Genomic DNA, 25,531 nt, shown 5'->3' with positions numbered 1-25,531 from the left:
ATTGCATAAAAAAATACAACCAGAGAATGCTTTTATTATATAATTATGGATAGGGGGAAGCATAAGACGTCTCAGTCGTCTTTTCCTACCACTGTTCCATAGATGGCCAGAGATCCGTTGTCCAGCTGACGGATGCGTTTGCTGATCTGGACGTGGACTCCGGTTTTGCTCCACTGGATGGCGGGCAAAGGGTCACCTCGAACCTCGCAGTTAAGGACGGCATTACCGCCCAGAGGCTCAATACGGGTCGAGTGAACGTCCCCATCAATGATAGGAGGCTCTGGACGTAGAAGAAGAACACACATTCAAATTATGGTCTCATCATTTGATAAGTAAAATATAGTAGTTCTGCATAAACATTTATATTACCGTATATTAACACTAAATATTTCTATCTTCTATTGACTATCCACCAGGGTTTTCCTGACAGCGTGGGCTTACCTTTGACATAAACAAAGCCCTGAGACTTGATGGTTCCCACTCTGTTTTCTGCCACACAGGCGTAGGTACCCGAGTCATCCCTGCTCACTCTCTCCTTCACCAGCTCGCTGCGACCGTTCATACGGTCATAGTGCACTAAATGACAAAAGAACGGACAATAAATTAAAAGAAGCAAACAGTTTTCCTAATCAATCAGGATCTTTCCTCGTACCTGGGATGATGTTGTTGTTGTTGTTGAATGCCCAGGTGATTGTGGGCAGAGGGATGCCGCTGACTCCGCAGGCCATCAGGAGACGGTCTCCCTTGTTGACGGTCACGTCCCCGAGCAGCTCAGTGAACACCGGGTGGGTGTGGACAGACAGGGCCACAGTCCAACTGTCCTGTCCCAATATATTTGTGGCTACGCAGGTGTAACTTCCTGCATCTTCAGGCTGGTGCAGACGGAACGGAGACGAGGCGAGTGGGAACGTGCAGGAAATGCCGTCTCTACATTTCTTTCATTTCCCTTACCTGGGCGATGTCCACTACCAGCTCTCCAGAGGGAAGGATAGTGTACTCCCCGCTGCTTTCAGTGATGGGATCGCCATCCTTCTCCCAGGACAGGCTGGGATGAGGGACCCCCTCTGCCACACACACCAGCTGAGCCCGAGTGTTTTCCACCACTGCTACGTCCTGCTCTCCACCACGTATCGAAGGTGGAACTGCAAAGGCAGGGCGTTCCATTTCTCAATACCATAATGATTTTAGGACATTGGTTATGATCTAGTTGACTGAAACATACTCTGTACAGTGAGGCTCATCTGGAGGCTAACAGTGCCCGCTACGTTGGCTGCAGTGCAAGCGTATCGTCCGGTATCACTCGGTTGGGTGAAGGCGATCTGCAGGGATCCTGAACCGAGCACCCGCTGGCGCACAGATTCCCTGAGGGACTGCCCGTCTTTGTGCCACGTGACAGAAGGGGTGGGGGAACCGTCAGCTTGGCATTGAAGGGTGACAGAGGAGTCCATGGGTGCCAGGTACGCTTGGGTTTCTGAACCGATTGTCGGAGGGACTGCAGGAAGAATACAGAAATGCATGATATAACTAGAAATATCTGCAGTGACTTGATTTTTGGGTCCTACCTTGCACTCTGACTTTGGTCTTGCCCAGTGCGGTGCCGGCAGGGTTTTGAGCAACACATGTGTATATTCCAGAGTCCAACAATAAAGCCTCAGTGATCTGGAGACCTCCATTAGGCAACACTGTGAAACTCCCACCTGGCATGAAGCGAGAGATGTGATGAAAAACAGAACTGATTACTTTCCTGACACACATGCACCAACAGGAGGAATTACCTGCGGTGGCGATGTTGATGCCCTCCTTCTGCCAGGTGATTGTGGGTCTAGGGGAACCTGTGGCTCTACAGGGCAGAGTGATGGGGTTATTTAGAATCACATCCAGGGTGGATGGATGAGACTGGATCACCGGAAGTTCTGAGGAGTGGTTTGGGCAAATAGATGATCAGAACATAAAGAACAAAGATATAGTTTACACGCATCACACAGCGAGTAAAGCCACATATAATTCAATCAAATGGGATTCCATATCGGTGAATGTGTCCAGGGATTAATAAAGTTTTGGTTAATTTCCTATATAAATGAATCCATGACTCCTGATCATTAACCAGGTCATGGTTGCGCTTACCTTGCACTATGAGCTGCACATGGCGGTGGGTGGAGCCTGCAGCATTCCTGGCGGTGCACGAGTAGCGCCCTGCATGAGTCAGTTCAGCTGAGGTGATTTCTACTGGACCTGTGCACAAATCAACACACAACTGATGACAAATAAATATCTCTGTAGCTCAACACCTCAGTGAATCTAATCCTTAAATATATAATATATGCGTATGTAACTTTTGAATCACTGGGATGGTTCTGACCGGTGGGCAAGATGCTGTAGCCTGGACCCTCTTTGAGAAGCTGCACGCCATCTTTGCTCCAGTGGATTGTGGGTTCTGGTACTCCCGATGCAGTACAGGCGATGACCACCGGGGACAGTCTGGTCACAGTTAGTTCTGTTGGCTCTTCTGATATAGATGGAGGAACTATTGGAACACAAGTTAGAACACGAAGGAAAATGTCAGATCGTGATGGATGATGTTCGAACAGAAAACAATTATTATAACACAATTTCAATTGCTGTGCTGCAAACCGTGGACAGTGAGGTTGATGGATCTAGAGTCTTGCCCTGCCTCATTAGAGACCACACATTCATACACAGCTGTGTCTTCCACTGTGGGTGCAATAACCACCAGAGAGCCCGACGAGAGTAGTCTGGAAATAACACAAAAAAAGATTTCACGATAGGAGGTCATATAACATAACACGTTTTATTAAACACTAATCTTGCAACAACTTGTTCATGAAAAGAAAAATCTTATTTGAGAAAGTATAGCTCTAAAAATGAGAAAACAGAGGAAGAAAACCTGGATCAACCTGTACATATTCTGGTTCTGGTCAGTGTTGATGCCTCGACCGTTTCTCCTCCAGCTGACGGTGGGTTTGGGTATACCGGTCGCCTCACAGGACAAGGTGGTGTGAACATTTACCGTAACGGTCACATCGGTGCGGCCGTCGACGATGGATGGAGGGACTAAAAGATGAGAACCATAAAATTAGAGGGTGACCGCATTCATGGGCGGATAAGACTTACAAACGACCTGCAACGTCACCCACCACATACTTGTAGATCCACTCTCTTGCGTTGTGTCCCAGCCTGATTTGTTGCCATGCACAGGTATCGCCCGGTGTCCATCACCTGAGCAGAGTGGATGCGTAATGACCCATCCTCTGCAAATGTGTATCTGTATGCATTTGTACAAACTGGGTAAGGTGCAGCATTAAATAAACGCCAATACTTTTATATATATACACACACACATGCATGTAGGTTAATATCAAGGAGAGTCAGCAAAAATGCATCATTCCGATGTGTAATCTGGATCTACCTGGGGTTGGTTCCGGCCAGTACGGCGCCATGTTTCCTCCAGGTCACGCGAGGTGGCGGTACTCCACTTGCAATACACTCGAGCACTGCTGGCTTGTTGATTTGCACTGAAACTGCCTGGGAGCCTTCCTCGATCATCGGGGCCACTGAGGGACAGATTTTCTTTTTTAAATAATTTGTTGTAATTACAATGTGTAATAATTACACTGGATAGTAATCACTGTCTACCATCGACCGTCACGTTGAACCGCCTTGCGGTCTTGCCAGCGATGTTGGTGGCCACACAGGTATACTGGGCTTTGTCGCCAAGCTCAGCCATATTGATCTGTAGGTAGCGACCGCCGGACAGAACGCGCACACGGGCAGAAGCCTGCGCAAAAATAAACGGCCATTTGTGAGCACATTTTTAGGAAGTGGTTACGTTTTGTGGATCATCAATAGTTTTTCATCTCGATTCCTGACCTGCAGTGGTTTTCCGTCTTTAAACCAGGTCAGCGTTGGAGGAGGAACGGCATCGGACTTGCACTCCAGAGTCACTTGTCTGCTCTGCAGCACCGACACATCCTGGGGTATGTTCTCCCCCACAATGTTGGGAGGAACTGTCACCGGACAAGGGGATTTATGAAGTATGAGTTTGGCAGAAGAAAATTGTAAAAAGTCAAAACTCTAGATCGAGGCTGACGGAGTCATTTTTATTCAGGCCATTCAATTTCCCACAGTGTCATATACGGTGGAGGTTGCAATATGAAATGAAATACAAAATTCACGTTACCCACCATGCACTCGAACCAGGAAGTCCTTGTCATCGTCTCCTGCCGGACTGTTGGCTATGCAAGTGTACCTGCCTGTGTCCTCCAGCTGAGAACAGGCGAGACGGACAAAGATCAATGATGGCCCTTGTGCCCTACACATGAAAAAGAAATCTAATTCGTGAGACATTTTGATGTAGCAATCTTTCATCAATGACCTGTGCCGATGCTGCACGGAGCACCTCTCCTCCCCGCAGGAGGCGCAGGCCGTTTGTCTGCGGGAGCGGGCGTCCATCCTTCATCCAGGTCAACGAGGGCGTGGGGATACCCGAGACCTCACAATGAAGCTCCAGGATGTGATTAACCACAACTGAAACGTCTGCTGGTGCACCCGAGTCCTTGATGCGAGGAGGGTCTAACAAAAGGAGACACAAAATGTCTTTACTCATCCTCAAGCTGAAGCTGGAGAATATGGAGCTATAGTCTAGTGCTCACCCAGTACTCTCAGGTTGAAGTGGCGGTTGGCTTGGCCTGCAGTGTTGTTGGCCACGCAGGTGTAGCGCCCTGTGTCACTGACCTGGGCCGGGATTATTTGCATAGTGGTATTCAGGTTGAGGAATTTCAAGCGGTGGTCAGGAATTAGATTTAGCCCCTCTTTGAACCAGGACACAGTCGGCGTCGGAGTCCCGTCAGCAACACAGAGCAAAGACGCCATTCTTCCTCGGATTACAGCCACATCCGCCGTGCTCCCGGCTCCATCCACACCAGGAGGGACTGCAGACGGCGATAAAGTAGATTATTATTCATTCCATTTCTGACTTCACACACAAGCAATGCTTTTAGCCTCACCAAACACCTGAAGGTTGTAATTCTTGTTGTCCACTCCTGCTCTGTTTGAGGCTACACAGGTATATGTGCCGCTGTCAGACACTTGGGTTCTGGTAATCCTGACATCCAAAAAGTACAAATATATAAGTATATATACACAAACACACGTATGCATCCTGTTATTCCCTCCAACGAGGAAGTAATGTCTCTGAAAACATGGAGGAAAGATTGTCCCTTTATCCCCGGCTTAGACTAAAGAGGGACACGGACATCCTATAATACACGAAATTTCAAAAATGCAGTTTTGGGAAAGGGCCCTATATAATATTGTTAATAAGACATACTATTTAATGCAGGAATGTGTGTTTTAAATGTTTTCAAAGCCATTTCCACTGACCCACCGGAGCACCTGTCCAGCAGAGAGGAGCCGTGTGTGGGAGGTCACCGGCAGAGGGAGGCCATTCTTCAGCCAGTTGAGCTGCGGAGGAGGAGAGCCTGTAGCAACGCATTCAATGTTGACAGAACTGTCCAGAACTGCGGTCAACTGTTCATCCGTCTCACTGTGGCCGTCGATCGCAGGAGGCACTGAAAGAGTCAATGTGGAACAAAAAGAAAAGAAACTCCAGACAAAATACGAGTGTATCTATGCGTCTGAGACAGACAAAGAAATCTGAAACCCACCATAGACGTTCAGATTGAATACTCTGTCCTCTTCTCCTGCATCGTTGGCGGCCACGCAGGTGTACTTGCCACTATCGTTGGTTTGAGCTCCAGTTACTGCGAGTGTGCTGCCATCTGGACTGATGCTGAACACAAAGGCAGCGTCACATCATCGTTATAATGTCTTATCGCTGGATTAGCCTGTAAGGCAGCAGATTTTTTTTGTTAGGGGTTACCTGAGCCCCATGCTCCAAGTATCGGTATAGTTGAAGACTTCACCGTCCTTCAACCACTGGATGGAAGGAGTCGGGGTTCCCCTCACTTGGCAAACCAGCTGGATGCTTTCATTTAGCAGGACCCCCACTTCTCTAGGTAGCTCTGATCCAGAGATACTGGGAGGGACTAAGAGAGAATAACCTGTTTTAGCACAGTCCAATGAGAATATAACCAAGCATTTTCCCTCTAATTTAGTTTCCAATAAAGAGTTAGAACCGTTCAACAGTGGCCGAGGCTATGCGTGTGCACGTACCTTGCACAAAGAAGTGGTAGCTTTTGTGTGCTTTGCCTTCCACGTTCGAGGCCACGCACGTGTACGTGCCGCTGTCGGAAAGCTGCAATCGTGCAATCTGCAGCTTGGTTCCTCCCGAGAAGATGTGCATCTCCAAAGACTCAGAGTTCTCTAAATAAAGCATGAGAGTCATATTTGGTATCGACAATATGAGTTTAATTATCCTTTAAATACAGCTGGACAGTGAAACTCTTTTTGACAGATGACGTAAACACAGACGCACCTATGGGTCGTCCGTTCTTCAACCAAGCGAGGCTGGGGGGAGGGATCCCAGTGGCGTCGCAGGCAAACGTGACTGGGTTGATAATGGTTTCTGCAACATTCTCCTCTGCTGGTCCATCAATGCTGGGAGGAACTGAACAGAGACAGAGGTTTTACTCTGGGAAATACGCTTTTGGGAACATTGGGATTGTTTTGCTACCATTGATATTCAGGTGGAAGTTCTTGTCCACTTGTCCCGCGATGTTGCTGGCCTTGCAGACATATTGACCAGTGTCAGACACCTGGAAAACAGAAGCCGATAAGGACAAAAGCTGTCAGACTTGATATGATTTCTGAAAGACCATAATTCTGTCCGTCTTACCTGTGAGTGTTTTATTTCTAGCATCTGCCCGTCTCCCAGTATGCGCAGGTTGGCCGATTCCGCCACCACCCTGCCGTTCTTGTACCAGGCGATGGTGGGAGGCGGCACAGCATTGGACTCGCATGCTAAAGTCGCTGATTTCCCGATGAGCAGGTTCATCACCACGGGGGACTCCCCACTACTGTCTCTGATGCTAGGGGGAACTGAAAGGTCAAAGGAGACGAGGTGAAATGTATCATCGAGCCAAAATGGGGGAAAAGGCTGTCAGGATGCTCAATGTGAACAAAGACTCACCATAAACTGTGAGGTGGGTGTGTTTGTGTGCCTCTCCAGCCGCATTCATGGCCACGCAGCTAAACCGTCCTCCATCAGATACCTTAGCTTTCAGAATCTGCAGCGTACGACCACCTGCAGGCACACAAGTACAATATACTCCAGATACGTTTCTTCATGTGTCATTGAGTACATAATGTAACCCAGATCGTAGTACCCGGCGTGATGCGTGCATTGCTGTCGCCCTGAACGGGGCCCCGGTCGTTTAGCCAGCTGAAGGTGGGTGGGGGGAAACCGGTGGCTTCGCAGGAGAGAGACACAAAGTTGTTCACCACCACAGTCACCGTCTCGGGACTCGAGCCGATGATGGTGGGAGGAACTGCAAGAAGACGGGTGCAAAACGTTTAGTATATCAAAACGATGTCTGAACGCAGCTTCCGCCGTTTTAAATGTAAACAGCTTCTTCATTAGAGTCAACGCAGAGGCCTCTTTGATCGTTTCACAAACCAATTTATACTTTAAGCTAATATTTCTTTCACATGTGACTCACCATGAACATTTAGGTTGAACATTTTTTCTGCACTTCCAGCCACATTCTCAGCCACACACGCATAACGGCCCGTGTAGAATATCTGAGCAGCAAACACCTGATGTTTTGGGGAAATGGAGAATTAAAATGCACAGACCTGCATAGATATTATAGATAATTAGAAATGTCATATGTTCACAGTTACCTGAAGTGTTCGCCCATTGGACAGGATTCTATGTGGACCATCAAAGCTGATTGGGTGACCGTCTTTAAACCAGGTGATCTTGGGGGCGGGGTTTCCATCCACATGACACTCCAGCTGGGTAGTTTGGTTGACTAAAATCGTGACCTCATCAGGCGAATCACTGTCTGTTCCCCGTATGATCGGAGGTACTTTCAGGGTGAAAAGTCATCATGAGAATCAGTTTTGTTTTTTTTCCTTTTCTTAAGGGACTAGTTGCACCAAAAATAAATATCCTACTTACATAACACTCGGACGTCGTACTGGATGGAGTCCTCTCCCGCCTCGTTGACGGCCACACAAGTGTACCTGCCTGCGTCTTCAGCCTGGGCTCTGGGAATCTGTAATACTCTCCCACCTGAGAATAAAACGGATGTTAGTCAAAACTTATTTTGTCTTGACCTCTGATTTCCTTTACGCCTCACCAGGTAAGATCAGAACTTTGTCGTTGGAGCTCAGCAGTTGTGCATCTTTGTACCAAGTGAGTGTCGGGGGTGGGACGGCGTTGGTTTCACAGTACAGAGATATGGGATTGTAGAGGATCACATCTCGATTATCCCCTCCGAAGCCTGGAAGCGGAGTGGCACCATCACTTCTAGCCAGCTTGTTGAAATTAGGTGGAACTAAATTGGGGAAAGAAAAATAGAAAAGTTAAAATCCTTCCCTGAGCATCCTTATGAACTTTATTTTGACACACAATCAAGTCACACAAATCTTTTTTATCATTCCCAAAAAACTCAAACAGCACGACACAAATCTTTAGTCCATAGAAATAACAAATTGTGTCAGTTAACACAGACATCAGTCGACCCAGTTCACCTTGTATATTTACATCAAAGTCCTTCTCATCCTCTCCAGCTATATTCGTGGCTATGCAGGTGTAGCGGCCGGTGTCTGACACCCGGGCATGCTTGATCTGAACAATGTGACCTGTGCTTGATATGAACACGTGTTCATCTGCTTCCAAGATCTATGGAGGAAAAAAAAAGGTTAGGGTTATCTTCACACAATACAGATACTAGTTTCTTTTCTACAATAAGCTGCCAAGGAATAAAAACAGATTTCTACCTGTCCATCTTTGTACCACTGCAGCGCTGCCGTGGGAAAGGCCTGAGCAGCGCACTCCAGGGTCAGTGTGTGGTTGACCTTGATCTTAACCTCTTTGGAGGCCAGTCCTTCCCCAGGGATGTCATTCTTATTGATATGAGGGGGGACTGGAGTCAAGATGAATGTGTCCAATTACATTCACATACGCATTTGTGATCCAATTATCATCATCTTAAGAATATTCCGGTATTATTTTGGCAAAATTGGTCAAGTTAGAATTATATTTGCGTGTTCATGTAAGTGCATAATCAGAAAGAACGAACATTTGAATTGGAAAAGCTCATTTTCTCTGCAGAATGTATTCAAAGACGCAGGAATCTCACCATAAACCTTGAGCTCATAGTGCTTCATTGCCTCTCCAGCCTCATTAGTGGCCATACATGCATATCTCCCACCATCCTCTTCCTTAGCGCCGAGAAACTGCAGGGATCGTCCACCTGTGGCAGCACAAGTGATAAATGACGAAGGTGTACGTTACATTATCTATTTAGCTTGAGTTAATCGGTGTATGCATGCGCTCTCAAACCTGAAAGGACTCTAACGTTGCGATTTGACTCAAATATGGTGCCGTCCTTGAGCCAGGTGATCAGAGCAGGAGGGTAAGATTGGACTTCACACAGCAGGGAGGTGGGACTGCTCAGGGTGACTGTCACCTCCTCTGCAGAGCCATCCGGACCTGACCCGGCAATAGTGGGAGAAACTGGTGCAGAAAAGGAGAAACAGAAAGCAATCAGACCTAAAACACAACCTAAACGCATCTGAAGTATTTTGATTCATTCTAGAGCTGCAACAGATTTAAGACGTGTTCGTACCCAGGATGTTGAGGTTGACGTGCCGGCTGTGATCCCCTGCGCTGTTCGACGCCAGGCAGCTGTATCTGCCGGTGTCTGCAACTTGGGCCCCGTAGATCTGGAGGAAACGACCGTGAGACAAAACACGGTGCCGACTTTCAGGCACCAAAAGGCGCCCATCCTTCAGCCATTTAATCTCTGGCACAGGGTTACCTGTGAGATTATTGGTGGGTTGAAACACAGATTACAGTATCTTTAATGAAGTTAAAATTAGGGTTTAAACAATAGCATGTACATTGGGAGAGGACGTGAGGGATTCGTGTTGTATAGAATTACCTGATGCCTCACAAGTGAAAGTGATGTTGTGTTTCTCCTTGACCTTTGCATCCAACACAGTTCCCTCACCTTCAATTCTTGGTGGAACTGTTGATTGACACTGATCACTTAATTCAAACATGCCATAAATATATAAACAAACGTCCACTCCTACAACGATAACAATACTATACCGAGGATGTCAAGGTCGAAGTTCTTCCTCTCTTCTCCAGCGCTGTTCGACACAATACAAGTGTACCTCCCAGCATCCTTTACGGCGGCATGCATTAGACGCAGGCTCCGCCCCCCTAGAAATTAAAAGGGCCAAGTATTAGCTTCTTAGTAATTTCATTGCAGAACGCTTTCAAAAGCTGTGCTAGCATTAACCCAAACTTCTAGTCACAAGAATGAAAAACACAATCAACGATGTGTGAACATGTCAAGCCTCTCAGAGATCAATCACTGTTTTGTAAATCAGGATCAATTAACAGAGAAAAAATTAGACTCTGAAGCTCACAGCTGGTAAAACATTGACAAACCACTTCGATTAGTTTCCAGACTAATGGAATCTGTCTTTAAAACCACGTAGTCTTAATAGGATTTGAGAGCACGAACAAAGCAGATACCTTTAATGACTTAACACTCAACCTCAGGGGCCACCGTTTAACTCCCAAAATATCTTGTTAAATGTGTGCAATGCTCCTGTTATGTTAAATTACTACTGACCTGAGAGGACCCGCACCGAGCTGGAGGCTTTGATTGGCCCGCCGTCCTTCAGCCAGGTGATGGTAGGAAGAGGAACGCCAGAAGCCTCACAACTTAAAGCGACTGGGTTCTTCACTACAACGCTCACATTCTCTGGCACATTTAACCGATCGATTATGCTAGGTGGGACTGAACAAAGAGAGGAGACGGCAGATGAGCGACGGGTCAGAAAGAAACGGCGTTGAGAATGTTTAGAAACAGTGGAAAACGCTCACCGTTTACACTAATGTCATATTTGTTGTCAGCCTGTCCTGCCACATTAACGGCGATGCAGGTGTAGCGGCCCGTGTCTGACATCTCAGCACCTTGAATCTGCAGCAGCCTCCCCTCATTCAGGACCGTAGCTCCATGCCGGCCCGCGATGGGTCGGCCATCTTTCAGCCACGTGACCACCGGCTGTGGCACGCCCTCTGCATCACAGTGCAGGGTCACGGCACCCCCTTTTGTCACGGCGACATCATCGCCGTCGGCCCCGCCGCGTCTGATAGAAGGGCGGACTGAAGTGAGAAAAGAAAATCAGTTGGTGCAGATGCTCTCTAGAGACATGCTAATCGCTCATGGCAGAGTCAACATACTGCGTGTTAAATAAATGTCCGTCCCAGCTTTAAAAAGCTAAATAGCAGTGATTTTAAGCATAGATGTCACAGATATGTTGGAACGCATGTACCGTAAACTTGCAGGCTGTACTCTTTGATCGCGGTTCCAGCGCCGCTGTAGGCTGTGCAGCTGTAAGAGGCGGCGTCTGTCCTCTCAGCACTAGAGATCTGCAATTGTCGACCTCCTGACAAAATCCTCAGATGTGGATCTGACTTGAGCTCAGAACCTGGGAGTCACAAAATAGCCACATGATTTGTTTGTCTTTGTCGCCTCCCTGATTGTCTCCGTCGCTTACAAGCACACAAGTTTACCGTCCTTCCTCCACGTGAGGCTCGGGGGCGGTATGCCGCTGGACTCACACACCAAAGTGATGAGACTTCCTTCAATCACAGTCAAATGAGACACCGCGTCCGAGCCGTGGAGACTGGGAGAAACTGAAATGATGGCCGGAAAGAGGAGCTCACATTTAGTCGAGTAATCTTTCTGCCATATAGAATCAAAAATAGAGGAAAACTCACCCCAGACATTGAGGTTATAGTTCTTCTCTTTTTTTCCAGCGACATTGGTGGCTTGGCAGGAATACCTGCCTGAATCCTGCACCTGGGCACTATCAATCTAATGTTCGCAATCGCAGACAAATCAGCAACACCGACGGTAAACTGCTCCAGAAAACTAGGAGCACTAACCAAAGATCTACAAAACTATAATCTTTAACTCTGGTTGTACCTTGAGAACACTCCCATCCACGGAGACGGATAGACCAGGCTTCCTGAAGAGCGGGCGTCCATCTTTACGCCAGGAGAGGACAGGTGGAGGGACTGCATCGCTCTGGCAGAGAAGCTCCACCGGACCACCGAGCATCACCGTGGCATTCACCTCCTCGCCCTTGATGTTGGGTGGGACTGTGAGAAGAAATGTATTCTGGTAAGCCATCGTAATGCTGTAAACGCTGACCAAACAAAGGATTCTTCCCAAAATGCACATGCGCCATTAAGTTCCGACATCTGCTAATTCTATCTTGTAGAAACACTTCTTAAAACAGCATTTTCATGGACTTGATGAAACCTATTCATATCCAAAGATCAAAGATAATTTCTTAACGTTATTTTCAGGAAATAAAATATGCACCTGTGTGAATATATAAATCTTTACTCACCATAAACCCTCAGATCATACTGTCTTTGCTGTTCTCCTCCAGCATTGACAGCCACACAGGTGTACCTGCCTGTGTCACTGACCATAGTGCTCTTCAGAGACAGCATTCTGCCCCCTGACAACACCTGAGAGTGAGGCAAACAGTTTAGAGACCAGGGGAATGCCCCATAAAGCCGTTCCGTAAAGGTCAATTTAAACTCATCCAACCAGCTTAATTCGAGACCGGCCCAGGAAGTCAGGATAAGGGTTTGTGCGTTTGCTTTAAGTGCACCTGTATGCCGTGTGATACGCTTGCCACCGGGCTGCCGTCTTTAAGCCACGTGAGGCTGGGCTGAGGAACTCCTGTCGCCTCACACTCCAGCCTGGCGGCTTCATTCACCACAACGGTTACCGTCCCGCCTCGGCTGATGATGACCGGAGGTACTGTGAGGAAACCGAAGAACAGGAAATGATCAGGGATGAGCGATTGTTGATACAACTGAGTTCTCGATGTCCCTCACCGTACACCTGCAGGCTGTGGAATATCTCTGCAACTCCAGCCAGGTTGACCGCCACACATCTGTACATCCCAGCGTCAGACAGTTGAGCCCGATCGATCTCCAGCACCTGGCCACGCTTCAGCAACGCCACCCCGGCTGCACTCGTAAGGGGTCGGCCATCTTTGTACCAAGTGATAGCTGAGACAAAAAAAAATCCTCAAAAGCGTGCATTTACATCAGAATGAGACTTCCTATCTGTAGACTGGAAAGAAAGGAGGGAGGAAGTTGAAGCTGCCAGTAGGGAGTCATCAGAGCTCATTTATTTGCCGTTATATCAACAGTAAAAGATAACCAAAGCAGGACTGCAACCAAATCCGACTCAAGAGATTGCAGTAGTCACAGCAAGATGGCCATTAATGCTGGAGAAACTCCTTACCAGGTAAAGGGCTGCCGGTGGCCTTGCATTCAAGCTCTGTGGAAAAGCCCGACAGGATGGTCTGGTTGATGATCTCTCCCGAGTACGGGATACTGGGAGGTTCTGAAAGACAGAGTATAAAAGACAAGGACGACAACCTGTCACAATATTTCTCCCGTTTCCAAACTTGTCCTGTTAGTACAGAGATTCTTAAGTACATCAAACGCAGAGTGAGACCAGAGACAGAGACGTGCCATCTTTCAGTTACCATGGACACTGAGCTGTATGTGCTTTTGGGCTTCTCCAGCCGCGTTGGTGGCCAGACAGGTGTATCTCCCAGAATCCTCTAGTCTTGCTGCTTTGATTTTTAGCAATCTGCCTGCAGACTCCAGCTGAGAGACACAAACGACAGACAAGACATGGATGATTATGATTGGTAAGCACAATTCAGAATAAAATGTGAGCCTAGTTCTTATTGGTTCTGCCTGTCTGATGAGAGATTAAGTTCATTCGGCCAGGGAACCAACCTTAGTGTGTCCCTGTGTCGCGTCGACAGGTCGGCCGTCTTTCAGCCAGGTAAGGCTCGGTGGAGGGATGCCGCTGGAAATACACTCCAGAGTGGTAGACTTGTGGAGGACCACTGAACGTTCAGCCGGCCCAGCGGTGCGAATGGATGGAGGAACTGGAGAGGAAGGACAGAAGAACGAGAGGATGTTCTTAAATCCACTTTGAAAAAATAAATTTAGAAAAAAGGAATTCAAGTAAAAGCAGAGTTGTATTTACCCAAAGTAGAAGAGTCTCCATCGCTTGCATTTAAATCATTCAATTATTATAACTCCATGCATGACCACCCAACATATTCAATTGTTGTCAGTGGACTAGAAATGTTACAGAAAACATTAAATACATTACCGCGTACAACCACATTGAAGTCCCGCTCATGCTCTCCTGCATCATTCGTGGCCACGCACTGAAACCGAGCCGTGTCCGAGACCTGAGCACGAGAAACAAGCAGCCGACGACCACTCGCTGCCACCCGCAACCCTCCACCCTGTCTGACCGGTCTCCCATCTTTATACCACCTGGAAAGTAAGGCTTTCACAGTGAGTATTTGTGTACATGTGTGTATTCATACGTGTACTGTCGTCATATGAGGGTCTTACGTGATGGTGGGGGTTGGTGTTCCTGCTGCCTGACACTCCAGCTCCAGAGGGCTGTTGATTATCACAGGGTTGTCTGTCGCATCATCAGCTCCATCAATTAAAGGAGGAACTGCAATTATAGAATACATTTATGTGAAGGTTTAAAGTTTTTACTTACTTTTTTAAGACCAGACCTGCAACCCCCCAGAAAAAAAACTAAAAAAGCACTAAAGTAAATGTTTATGTTCAGTGTTTCAATACCTAAAACTCTGACGTCGTATTTGACCTCGTTCTCCCCAGCAATGCTCGTAGCAACGCAGACGTACCGCCCGGCGTCTGACGCCACGGCTGACACGATTTCTATTTTACTCCCCTGCTCCAGAACATGGATGCTTTCACCATCCCGCACAGGAACGCCATCCTTCAGCCATGTGAGGGATGGGGGAGGGTGTCCCCCAGCCTCACACTCCAGACTCAGAGACTTAGTGAGGACAACTTTCCTCTCAGTCGGCCCCTCGTCACCTCCTGCAATGGTAGGAGGCACTGGGGGGGGGCACAAAATGAGAATTTCATTTACATACCATAGATTGAATCCTATGACGAGAATCACATTTTTGCCGCTAGCACAAACGATTGATGTCAAACGTGGGCAGTAGACGTCCAAGGTCTGAGTAAAGCAATGTCTTCTTACGGTAGACATCCAGTTCATAAGTCTTCTCAGCATTGCCGGCCACACTTGTCACCTTGCAGGTGTACTGGCCGGCGTCTGACACCTGCGCTCGAGGGATCTTCAGGTAGTGACCTCGTTCGACGTACTGAGCCTGTCGGCCGGAACGGACGGCCTCCCCATTTCGGAACCAGGTGATAGTTGGAGGCGGAACGCCACGTGCCTCACACTGCAGCGTGGCCACTGTGTCCAGTAAGGCTGTGACCTCTGTGGTTATATTAGCGCCTTTAATGGAGGGGGGCACTGTAGTAAAAAGAAAAAGAAAAAAAAAAATCCATGAAATATGAGCTGCGTTCGCTCGCCGTTAAACAGATTCATAGCATGACGTTTTTAACGCTGTATCTGACTGCTTGTGATATATTAAAATCCACAATCACCATAGACAATGATGTTGAAATCCTTGGACTGCTTGCCAGCTGTATTCATGACACTACACTGGTATCGGGCCTTGTCCCCAAGACGGGCGCTTTTTATCCTCAGAGCCTGACCCCGGTTTGTGACCTCCAGGTTGGGATCGCCAAGAAACACCAGCCTGAAAACAAAAGTTTAACCCATGTTGTGTTTTTTATTTTTACAATTCTTTGAACAATCTTATGAGGTAAAAGTAATTCAGACAAGTGGCAACTTACTTCCTGTCCTTGTACCACTGGATTGTGGGAAATGGCACACCTCGGACCTTGCACTCCAGGGTGATCTCCTGTTTGACGATGGCTGAAACGTCTCCAGGTGAATCTGATTCTTCAATGGTCGGTGGAACTGGAGCACAAAGAAGAGTGTACGATAGCTGACTCATCGAGGAACTGTTAGATTGATGGAGAAAGAGTCCTACATATTTCTCTGTGTTCATCCATTTCAAGTTCTCTTTGCACTGCACAGTCCACAACCCCTTCCTCACCCAGCACATCCAGATAGAAGTCTTTCTCTGTGCTGCCTGCAACGTTGATGGCTTTACAGCTGTAGCGTCCAGCATCTGCGGTGGATGCTTTAAGTAGGCTCAGGATTTTCCCCATTTCATGAATCTGGATGTTGCCACTAGCAACTACCTGTAGACAGATATATATATATATTTTTAAAAAGCAAACGCAAAAAAACATTTATGAGTTTTAGAAATGCCAAAAACATTTGAATAGCAAGGCAGCTTTTCTGTCGTTACAGTTTTGACCATGCTGCCATTAAGCCTGGCTGGTCTACAAACACACACACACACACACACACACTAATGCAAACAGGATGCACTGTGGTTTAAGGTCTGTGCCTCTTGGAGAGTGCATCCTGTCATCAAAGCTCATTCGGTCACTAATAAATGAAAGGAAAGAGCATCGTAATTTCTCTATAATTTTTTTTATGGATGTAAAGATTTGTGATCCAATCCATGCTAGACCACAGTTTAAGTGCAGGATATCCAAATTATATAGCGGCATGTTATTTAAATCCTCTGTCTTTGATGTGGAAATTTGCCTCTCTAAGAAGTCAAACTGGTACTTGATCTAAAAACCATGAAAAACTGAATTGCCTCAGAACTGTACACATGAAATCTATTAATATTGAATACATGTCAACATCTTAAGGGGATTTCACCTACAGGAGTCCCATCTTTGTACCAGGTGATGACCGGGGTTGGACTTCCTGTGACATCACACACCATGCTGGCGGACTGGCTCAGGACTAAAGATACGTTTCCCGGTATTTCACTGTCACGGAAAACTGGGGGTACTGTGGAGATATTAGATATTAGAGTGATTAGATTAGTTTGAAAATGTATCAGTGAAAGACCAATCAGAGCCATGGCATAATCAATCACCATTGACTTTGAGCTGATACTTCCTCTCGGTGGTTCCGGCATCATTAGAAGCAGCACAGACATACTCTCCGTTGTCTAGCGGCGACACAGACGCCAGGATCAGCAGAGTGCCGTCCTCCAGGATGGAAAGGCCGGGCTCGTTACCAGTCAGCTCCTGCCCATTCCTCAACCACCGGATCGCTGGCTTGGGAAGACCTGACAAACAGAGGAAGGAAGGGAAAGGAAATTAGAACACAAGTATGTGATACAAATGACAGATCAGCTTTCTGTGGAGATTCATCCAGCTCACGGTCGATCTCTGTTGAATAAAGGCAACTAAAGCTTTTCCTGTAACTGAGTTTGTTCTTCATAATGTTATGGCAGAAGCTGGGTGGAAATCTTCCTTTACCTTTGGCAGGGCAGGGAAACGCAACGCGTTGGTTTGCAACCCTCTCCTGCAGAGGACTGTTGAACGGGGGCTCCAATACCTCAACCACTGGGGGCACTGACAACACACAAAGACAATCAATGACAAAACCAGTCTAAATACACTACAACGCATCTGAGCTGTCTTGCGTTGGATCAGTGGTCACCAAAACTAAAAGAGAAGGGAAACATTGCCCGATACCAACCTTGTACCAGAAGCTGAACGTCAGCCTCGTCTCCACCTGCGGTGTTGGTGGCTGTGCAGGTGTAGTTTCCCTCATCAGCCATCCCCACATTTCTCAATGCCAGGCTGCCGTCCAGTGACACTGGATACCTTTTTCCATCTCTTGTCCAGGTGAGAGTGGGCTCTGGGACTCCTCTCACTATACAGGGCAGATCCACAGGGTAGCCGACCTGTACCTTCATGACTTTCGGTCCAGCCTGGATACTGGGCGGCACTGCATCACAGAGGATAGACGACTGGATTCAATAAGCGTCAATCTATTTATTTACCATGACCAAGACTAGACTCAAAAACCGACGTACCCAAAACACTCAGTTCGATGAATTGTGTCAGGTTACCAGCGATATTAGAGGCAACACAAACATAAAGTCCAGCGTCTGATACTCTGGTCTCCAAGATCGTCATGGACACTGAGGGAAGCCGAATGTGCCTGGAAATATCACACACATTGAATTCTTTTCCACTCAGGGACTTGCATGAAAAACATACTCGAGCATTTCTAACTAATTTGCCATCGTCCACAACCATAACTGCCTTTCCAGGTACTCAGAAGGCAGAGAGAAAAAATGACAGGGAAGAGTATGATTACTCAGTCATCTCATCAAACCGCAAACTATAACCTGAAGCTATGAGCAATCCAGAGAGAATGACGATGACGACACAGGAGGTTCTCGTAACCTTATAGAACTACAAATCTGAATCCGACTTTACAGCTGAGATGATGTGCTTTTATCTCTCTGAAAATACAGGGAAGGTTCAGCAATAAAAATCATCTTCCCTCGTAAAGCACAAGGGGCTGTTGGATGATCAGTGGAAATGATCTGTGCCGTTTCTTCACCTGGGAGAGAAAGGGGAGATGAGCTGCCTCTCCTTGGCCCAGCTGAAGGTGGGAGGTGGGACACTGTGGACCTCGCATGGTAAAATGGCATCCTCACCCTCGATCACTGACATTTTTATTGGCTCCACCGGGCCTCCGGCACCGACAGCACTGGATCTAGGTCGCACTGGGGACACACACGGGCATAAAAACAGCAAATTTAATTAAATCTCTACGTGACGACTTCAGAAAATGTAAAAAAAGAATTACGTGAGCACGTTTTGGAAGCAGCATGGTTTGGACCCCGGTGTCTGCAAGTGATTTCACGCTTTCCTCAAAGCCTTAAAACTGGCTTAAGAATCAAGAACAGTCATGAATCCAACATAGAATATTAGAATAATATTTTCGAGTATCTTTGTTGTGCACACCCATTTTCTTGCAAAATCCAAGTGTGTGATGTGTATTATATAGTTTTCTCACTGGGAGATGCTGCTAGGCCTCTTGGGAGTAATAACGGTAATTATGCTAATGTCAAAGCAGCCATTTAGTCATAAACTGTTCACGTTAAATGCTACACACGACTCATTTATCTTTCTAAGAAAAGCTGGTGACGAAGCTCACCATAGACGGTGAGCTGGACCTTCCTGGAGGCGTAGCCGGCAGCGTTGGTAGCCGTGCAGATGAACTCTCCGGCCTCATTCCCAGAGGGGGAGGTGATCGTGAGGCTGCCATCAGAAATCAGGGAGAAGGCTGGACCACCCAAGTGCAGAAGTTCCCCACCCTACAAACCAAATCACATCAGGGAAAGGGTTTCATGAATTCAGCTTTACCGACTCTTGACATGTCCATAACAAGAAGCAGGAAATGTGGTTTGACCCACTAAGAATGCTTAAATGCATGAAATGAATTTCTTCCCTGATGATAAATACCAAGGAAGAACCAAAATATGAAGCAGATGTGATGTTAGTGCACCAGCATCGTGTCATTGCTCAGCATTCTTTTGGATGTGGCGCGAGTAATTTGATATGATGTTATAGAGAAGAGCAAAGGGATTAGATCGAATCACTTCATAACAGCTGGAGGAAAAGTTAACAGGGTCTGCTTTCATTTGTCCCTGTAGGCCTGTTCACTCCAGCAGCTCCAAGAAAATCATGTCAAAGATGGAGCGGAGGGAGGGACATAGCGGCATTTCCAAGGGTCCTCCGTTACTAAAAGAGAGTTTGGCCTTTGACGCAACAGAATGAACACAAAACGTGCACATTTTCAATCCGACCTCTGCAGCAGAATTCAGTTAGAGCGCAAGAGTAGGAGTTTATCAGTCGCAAAAATATACAATGGCTCTTAATTTGCAGTAAAACATCATAATGATGGATGATATTGCTTACTTTGGCGGTAGAGATGTACAAACACCTTTTGGGGTTTTATATGGTCAGATTTGGTCAAATTGTGATCTTGGTTAGACCTTTGACCTGCACTTTTTATATTGATTCCACATTTAACCATTTATAGACAGAACTGCGGTGGGGAAAGCAGGACAGCAGTGCTTATTTTACAGTCAGATTCGCTGATACATACCTTGGCCCAGGTAATCTCAGGGGCGGGTACTCCAGCGGCTTGACAAGGCAGTGTGATGGGTGTGCCCTCTATTGTACTGAACACCTGGGGGCCATGCTGAATGGTAGGAATCACTGCAAATAAGAAAAAGAATCCGTCCAACATGTTGTGAACACAAACATTCATGCAAAGTTTCTAAAATCTAAATGGGAAGAGCGTGTTTTGGATACGCTGTGCTTTTCCTTAAGTGTTTTGTGGTTGCACATAAATGGCCAGATATTTATCTTTACTCTTCAACATCATTCTCCTCTTTCTTTTTTCTACTTCCATCGTTATCAGCCTTGTTTTCCGAACGGTCTCGGGTATCTGCAGAAGAGATCATCCCTTTGAGGCTTGGAGCATGTCCTTGGAAATTAAAATGTGAATGAACTAAACTGCAGAATCACGCACAGAGCGCACAACATGAGCCAGTACTGCATGTTGGTCCTCCAAATGCATTCCAAGCGTGTACTTTAGTGCTGTAGATAGGTACCGTTGGCTATGAGGAAAGTATTTCCATTAGGTTATTAAAAACTGACTATGCACCCACCTATATAGCGTAGATTTCCAACCCAATGAATGAACCGACCTAATTTAAAGAACTGAGGGAGCCGTAATTTTCACTTGCATGCCGTGGATGATTTATTTCTAAGTTGTTCGAATCTGGCAATGACTGACTTTAACATAAATGGTGAACACATTTTCTCCTTTCACTGGGCTGCAAACCCTCAGCTGCTCCCGGTTTAATGCAACCTCAAAGATAATCCTATTCATGGAGTTAAGAGCCTCTTGCGGTGTGAGAAGAAGAAAAGAAAAGTTAGATGGGACACTACACGTTTCACAACTCCTTTTTCTTTTCACGCAACATGTTTGACATTAAACATAGCACTGTTGGTCGTGTTTTAAACGCTGCTGATTTGCATGTTCCGGCTCGTGTTCCAGGATGCTCTAAGAACTGTGGGTTGTGTTAACTTTAAGTAGCCTGTTTTAGCACTTCTCCAGAATAGAACAGGAACACCAAAAATGGTTTAAACCAGCCTGTACAGTACCAAACACGTTGACGGTGGTGGTATGGTTGGTGGCCCCGATGACGCTTTCAGCCAAACAGGTGTAATCGCCCGCATCATCCAGCTGGATGCTCTCGATATGGAGGCTGCCATCCTTCCTCACCGTCACGTACTGGTCTGAGGTCACCTGAAAGATTTATAGAGTTACAGGTTCAAATAAAATCCTGGTTATTTAACTCCTGTGCAAAATCCATCTGGAAGTTGTCCAAAAACTGAGCTTCATCCTCACCAAGCCATAGTTGTGGAGCCACTGTCTCTCAGGCAGCGGCTTTCCGGCCAACAGAACACACGACAACGAGACCTGTTGATCCTCGATCGCGTTGATAACCGTCGGACTCATTGCAATGACGGGCGCCACTGCAGGTACAAAGCACAGAACAATTCTACGGGGCTGAAAGGAAGCGGGGAGGTGTGTGTTTCTCATGAGACATTGCTGTCAGGGCAGAAAAGGGGGCATTGGGGCAAACATACAAGTCATCTGGTCTGAGACTTCTAAATTTTGGCCCACATAAAAGGACTTCACTGTGTTTCCACTGTAGAGAAAACGGTGTTAGCAAGGTACACGTACATGTGCTAATGAACTCACACTCGCATGTGAAGGATAAAGGACAAACACCCACACGAAAAAGACGTACAGACAGATGTTGGTGCTCAGAGGTGCTGTGGGTTGGATGCGGAACGACCTGGATGTAGAAAGACGATTAGACACACTCGCAAAAATGTGACTTCCGCAAAAGGGAATGTAGGAAAGCGTTTGAAGTGAAAAGGCATTTGAAGATCTTCTCACTTTTCACTGAGCCTGCTGCACACAAACCACTGTCAGTTTCTCCCTGGAGATTATGGACCAAATAAATCAGTCCCTGAATACAAGCGTTCAGGGATGGAAAGTCTCTTACCCAGTCCGGTAACAGTGATCCTTGCCTGGGCCTCGATCTGGCCGAAGTGGTTGTGAGCCTCGCAGACATACACCGCCTCATCCTCCACCCACAGCTCTGAGAGAAAAATGGATCATTTGACACAAACCCAAACTCCACACATATAAAGCACATGCACATATCCATTAAAACACTCACTGGTGAAGCGTAGACCCCCGCTGCTCTGCGTGACGGTGCTCTGTGATCCAGGCCGGTTAAAAATGGGAAGTTGGTCCTCTCTCCTCCAGGTGACGTCCGGTTCTGGGTAACCACGGGCGAGGCACACCAAGGTCACGTTGGAGCCGATGTCGACCGCCACGTCTAGCGGCTCTCGGGTGAACTTGGGTGGGGCTGGGGGGGAAAGGGTGAGGATTCATCTGACTCATCCGACTGAATCCAGCGGACTCATTTTATTCCAGGATCAGACATTTTAAGAACATGTTGGCATTATATCCTTTGAGGAATATGTATATGGCAGGGGAATGAAGTCACTAGCAGAGGCTTTAAGCTCCTCCAGAGCACTGAAATCCCTGGAAATTCCACTTCCACAGATTTCCCTTTTCCTAAAACATTTCCAATGATCTATTTAAGAAGGAAAATGGAATATCAGTCTCAGATGCATATCGTGAAAAAGCCACCTGCTGCATTCTAGTTCATTATAAAGAGCAGTAGAGTCGTCTCACCTCCTACATCAAGAGAGATCTTTCCTGAGGAGGTGCCAGCAGCATTCACTGCCACGCAGGCGTAATCTCCAGCATCCACGATCTGGGCCTCGTTGATGGTCAGTGTGAGTCCCGTCGCATCCACCGTGAAGCGGGATGACGAATGTAGCTGGACATCACCTAGCAATTAGATTAAATGCAAATGTGGAAAATGGCATGCTTGGTTCAGCAAAACAGAAACGTTAGATAATAAAAACAACTCAAATCTTTGTCATTTAAATGAGGCGTTATTCCAGCCTCACGTTGACCCTACATTATTTTCCTACAGAAAGAGCAAACCTTACACTTTAATGCCGTTACCTTTGTACCACCAGATCTCCGGCTGTGGGGTTCCAGATGCAAGACAGGCCATCACCGCGGTTTCTCCGATGCCAATGAGAATATCACTCAAAGCCACCGTCACTACAGGGGATTCTAGAGAGGAATATCGAACGGTAGAAAAAACATCAGTGCGATAGGGAGAAAGAAAATGGAACTGTGGTACCTGCTGCAATTCCTGCACAGGTGGAACAGGATCTTTATTGTTTCCAGCCCGTGCATCTGAGGGATTAGGCTCACCAATGTAAGTGAGGATGGAGTTCCCAGCATCGGTCCCAGCCTGGTTGCTGGCCAGGCAGCCGTACACTCCTCCATCCTGCTTTTCCATGAGTCTTATAACCAGCATGCCGTCAGGAGTCACCCTATGTCTGAGCACACAAGGTGCATGTTTCAGAGCTTTCAAGTGCCATGAAGAAGAAAAATTGTTGATTTTGACTGATTTGATTGATAAAAGTCCTCAAAGAAGATGGATTAACCTGCTGGACATCATGATGAACATCCCATTGTGGGTCCAAACCAAATGGGGTGGAGGGTATCCGCTGGCTGTGCACCTGATCTTGACTTCATCTCCCGTTGTAAAGGTATGATTCCGAGGTTCGACTGAAACCCTAGGCATCTCTACAGGTCAGGAGATTCAAAAAATACAAGGTCATCAAATCAATCGATCACAGTAGTCACAGGTTCAAGCATTTTGGGGAGCTTTGCACCCATGTTTCGACTCCAACTGGTGATGCGTGGTTTGCAAGCTAAACTTGAAACTAACTGAAATACCTCCACCGACCGCTGTATCGATCTTAGCTGCGCCTGAAGCTGCGCTGTGGTTGACCCAGATATGGCCAAAGAGATCAACAGTCGGGCCTCTTTCCGTGTTTACAGCCAGACCAAGCTCTCACCTCACCGGCTTCTTGTGACTCAAGAGGTCACCCCCGCCCCGATGGGGAGAAGTAGGGCAGAAGCAGAAGAAAAAAAAAAAAGAAGAGGTCCCTGAGAGGGAAGATGCATTCTTTAACCCTGACTCAGCAGCAGCCTCAATGTGTCAGGAAGACGCTTGTCTAGTGCTCCCTTCATCACCTGCTCCGTCTTCCCTTCTTTCTGGAAATGAGTGCTGTTCTAACATCCTTTCAGCGCCTCCCGACTCCCCGTACTTGCTCTTAAACAGGAAACATGAAAAGACTCCGCTCTAATGTGTTCCGTCTGTGTTGCTGTATGTCCACAAACGGATCTCCCTTCAAAGTGAGACCAATAACTAGGAAGGTGCTAAACAGGGGCTAATTAGATAATTAGCCCCTGGGCTAGTTAACAGCTGGTTTACAGAAGAAGAAGAGATACGGCACATAATAAGAGGAACGTATGTAACAGGGTGATGTGTAGAAAAGACATTAATAAGTGGGAAATCCAAGATGCAGAAAAATACATGTCCATTGAATCAGATTCATCTGGATCTGATGGTTTCTGGAGATAAATTCTGTAATTATTGAATACTCATTTGGACAGTTTTGATTATTTAAAACAAAATCCTGTGTTGTTCTTATACTTATTTTCCTTCAATTCTAAAAACCACCTGGACTTTCCTCAAAATGGTCTGAAATCCTCTCATGACAGTTTTAGTGACTCGATTACGTTGTCATTTCCTGTCGAGGCCCAGCTGATGCTCTGCCTCGCTGGCCAGTGATACCGTCTTCCATCTGTACAAGAAAAACTATGAGGGCTGTCCGGAAATGGAAAGCTCCGGTTTGGAGCTGCCATAAAGCTTTAGGGTGAGTTATAGGGAGCCGGGGAGGGACAACGGTTTGGGAAGGAATTTGTGTTTGTGGAATTACAGTAAATCATACCCAAGAATCCAAACACACACACACCACACACACACGCGCGCGCCTCACCTTCCACAGTGAGGTGGATTCGCTCTGCAGTCACCCCTCCTTCGTTAACAGCAATGCACTCGTACCAGCCGGAGTGGTCTGGGGTCACGGAGGGCACCTCCACCGACAGGTTGTTCAAGACGTGCACCTGTGGGTCCAGACGAGCGTCGTGACCTCCTCTCAGCCAGGTGAGGTTGAAGCTGACCGTGCTGACAACGTGACAGGTGAGGACAGCTCGGGAGCCAGGAGAAGCCGTTACGTTGCCCTCGACTGTGATGGCTGGGGGCGGCTCTGAGGGGAGGAGGCATAAATTATGTAATTGGGAATCTTACATCTTAAAAGGAAGCGAAATTTCTATTAGCAGAAAGTGGTGATTCTTGCCAACACAGTTGCATGGAGAAATGCAACATTTTTCAATGAACCATCAGGACTTTTAGAAGT

At 46.9% G+C, this 25,531-nt stretch overlaps 1 protein-coding gene across 1 annotated transcript in view; it reads right to left on the bottom strand.

Annotated features, from left to right (window-relative positions):
• hmcn1 (hemicentin 1) overlaps positions 1-25,531 on the bottom strand; it is a 42,870-nt gene that overhangs the window by 7,348 nt on the left and 9,991 nt on the right. Inside the window, exons 11-85 of the mRNA XM_068743463.1 lie at positions 25,112-25,381; positions 23,708-23,849; positions 23,472-23,599; positions 23,214-23,327; positions 22,875-23,033; positions 22,351-22,542; positions 22,174-22,269; positions 21,507-21,634; positions 21,260-21,404; positions 20,193-20,305; positions 19,239-19,398; positions 18,639-18,804; positions 18,103-18,230; positions 17,763-18,014; positions 17,540-17,635; positions 17,152-17,346; positions 16,933-17,063; positions 16,246-16,393; positions 15,980-16,106; positions 15,728-15,882; positions 15,315-15,593; positions 14,885-15,166; positions 14,645-14,753; positions 14,394-14,563; positions 14,009-14,163; positions 13,750-13,873; positions 13,503-13,604; positions 13,088-13,264; positions 12,859-13,010; positions 12,589-12,712; positions 12,159-12,334; positions 11,951-12,047; positions 11,744-11,866; positions 11,503-11,658; positions 11,051-11,332; positions 10,797-10,964; positions 10,265-10,378; positions 10,092-10,178; positions 9,777-9,968; positions 9,491-9,664; positions 9,288-9,401; positions 8,926-9,071; positions 8,677-8,827; positions 8,283-8,480; positions 8,102-8,215; positions 7,822-8,009; positions 7,638-7,734; positions 7,305-7,466; positions 7,109-7,222; positions 6,815-7,017; positions 6,653-6,734; positions 6,455-6,586; positions 6,193-6,342; positions 5,900-6,065; positions 5,685-5,809; positions 5,405-5,588; positions 5,025-5,122; positions 4,671-4,949; positions 4,394-4,590; positions 4,203-4,284; positions 3,889-4,025; positions 3,655-3,796; positions 3,428-3,572; positions 3,156-3,283; positions 2,916-3,072; positions 2,632-2,753; positions 2,360-2,524; positions 2,125-2,232; positions 1,776-1,913; positions 1,563-1,697; positions 1,223-1,492; positions 952-1,142; positions 653-872; positions 442-576; positions 90-280 (exon numbers count right to left, since the gene is read on the bottom strand). Coding sequence (XP_068599564.1) covers positions 90-280; positions 442-576; positions 653-872; positions 952-1,142; positions 1,223-1,492; positions 1,563-1,697; positions 1,776-1,913; positions 2,125-2,232; positions 2,360-2,524; positions 2,632-2,753; positions 2,916-3,072; positions 3,156-3,283; positions 3,428-3,572; positions 3,655-3,796; positions 3,889-4,025; positions 4,203-4,284; positions 4,394-4,590; positions 4,671-4,949; positions 5,025-5,122; positions 5,405-5,588; positions 5,685-5,809; positions 5,900-6,065; positions 6,193-6,342; positions 6,455-6,586; positions 6,653-6,734; positions 6,815-7,017; positions 7,109-7,222; positions 7,305-7,466; positions 7,638-7,734; positions 7,822-8,009; positions 8,102-8,215; positions 8,283-8,480; positions 8,677-8,827; positions 8,926-9,071; positions 9,288-9,401; positions 9,491-9,664; positions 9,777-9,968; positions 10,092-10,178; positions 10,265-10,378; positions 10,797-10,964; positions 11,051-11,332; positions 11,503-11,658; positions 11,744-11,866; positions 11,951-12,047; positions 12,159-12,334; positions 12,589-12,712; positions 12,859-13,010; positions 13,088-13,264; positions 13,503-13,604; positions 13,750-13,873; positions 14,009-14,163; positions 14,394-14,563; positions 14,645-14,753; positions 14,885-15,166; positions 15,315-15,593; positions 15,728-15,882; positions 15,980-16,106; positions 16,246-16,393; positions 16,933-17,063; positions 17,152-17,346; positions 17,540-17,635; positions 17,763-18,014; positions 18,103-18,230; positions 18,639-18,804; positions 19,239-19,398; positions 20,193-20,305; positions 21,260-21,404; positions 21,507-21,634; positions 22,174-22,269; positions 22,351-22,542; positions 22,875-23,033; positions 23,214-23,327; positions 23,472-23,599; positions 23,708-23,849; positions 25,112-25,381 — 11,654 coding nt within the window. The remainder of the gene's footprint in view (positions 1-89; positions 281-441; positions 577-652; positions 873-951; positions 1,143-1,222; positions 1,493-1,562; positions 1,698-1,775; positions 1,914-2,124; positions 2,233-2,359; positions 2,525-2,631; positions 2,754-2,915; positions 3,073-3,155; positions 3,284-3,427; positions 3,573-3,654; positions 3,797-3,888; positions 4,026-4,202; positions 4,285-4,393; positions 4,591-4,670; positions 4,950-5,024; positions 5,123-5,404; positions 5,589-5,684; positions 5,810-5,899; positions 6,066-6,192; positions 6,343-6,454; positions 6,587-6,652; positions 6,735-6,814; positions 7,018-7,108; positions 7,223-7,304; positions 7,467-7,637; positions 7,735-7,821; positions 8,010-8,101; positions 8,216-8,282; positions 8,481-8,676; positions 8,828-8,925; positions 9,072-9,287; positions 9,402-9,490; positions 9,665-9,776; positions 9,969-10,091; positions 10,179-10,264; positions 10,379-10,796; positions 10,965-11,050; positions 11,333-11,502; positions 11,659-11,743; positions 11,867-11,950; positions 12,048-12,158; positions 12,335-12,588; positions 12,713-12,858; positions 13,011-13,087; positions 13,265-13,502; positions 13,605-13,749; positions 13,874-14,008; positions 14,164-14,393; positions 14,564-14,644; positions 14,754-14,884; positions 15,167-15,314; positions 15,594-15,727; positions 15,883-15,979; positions 16,107-16,245; positions 16,394-16,932; positions 17,064-17,151; positions 17,347-17,539; positions 17,636-17,762; positions 18,015-18,102; positions 18,231-18,638; positions 18,805-19,238; positions 19,399-20,192; positions 20,306-21,259; positions 21,405-21,506; positions 21,635-22,173; positions 22,270-22,350; positions 22,543-22,874; positions 23,034-23,213; positions 23,328-23,471; positions 23,600-23,707; positions 23,850-25,111; positions 25,382-25,531) is intronic.

This window comes from Brachionichthys hirsutus, chromosome 9, assembly GCF_040956055.1.
Source record: "Brachionichthys hirsutus isolate HB-005 chromosome 9, CSIRO-AGI_Bhir_v1, whole genome shotgun sequence".
Lineage (NCBI taxonomy): Eukaryota > Metazoa > Chordata > Actinopteri > Lophiiformes > Brachionichthyidae > Brachionichthys > Brachionichthys hirsutus.
The sequence above is the reverse complement of the archived record's forward strand: the minus strand, read 5'-3'. Positions and strand labels throughout refer to the sequence as shown.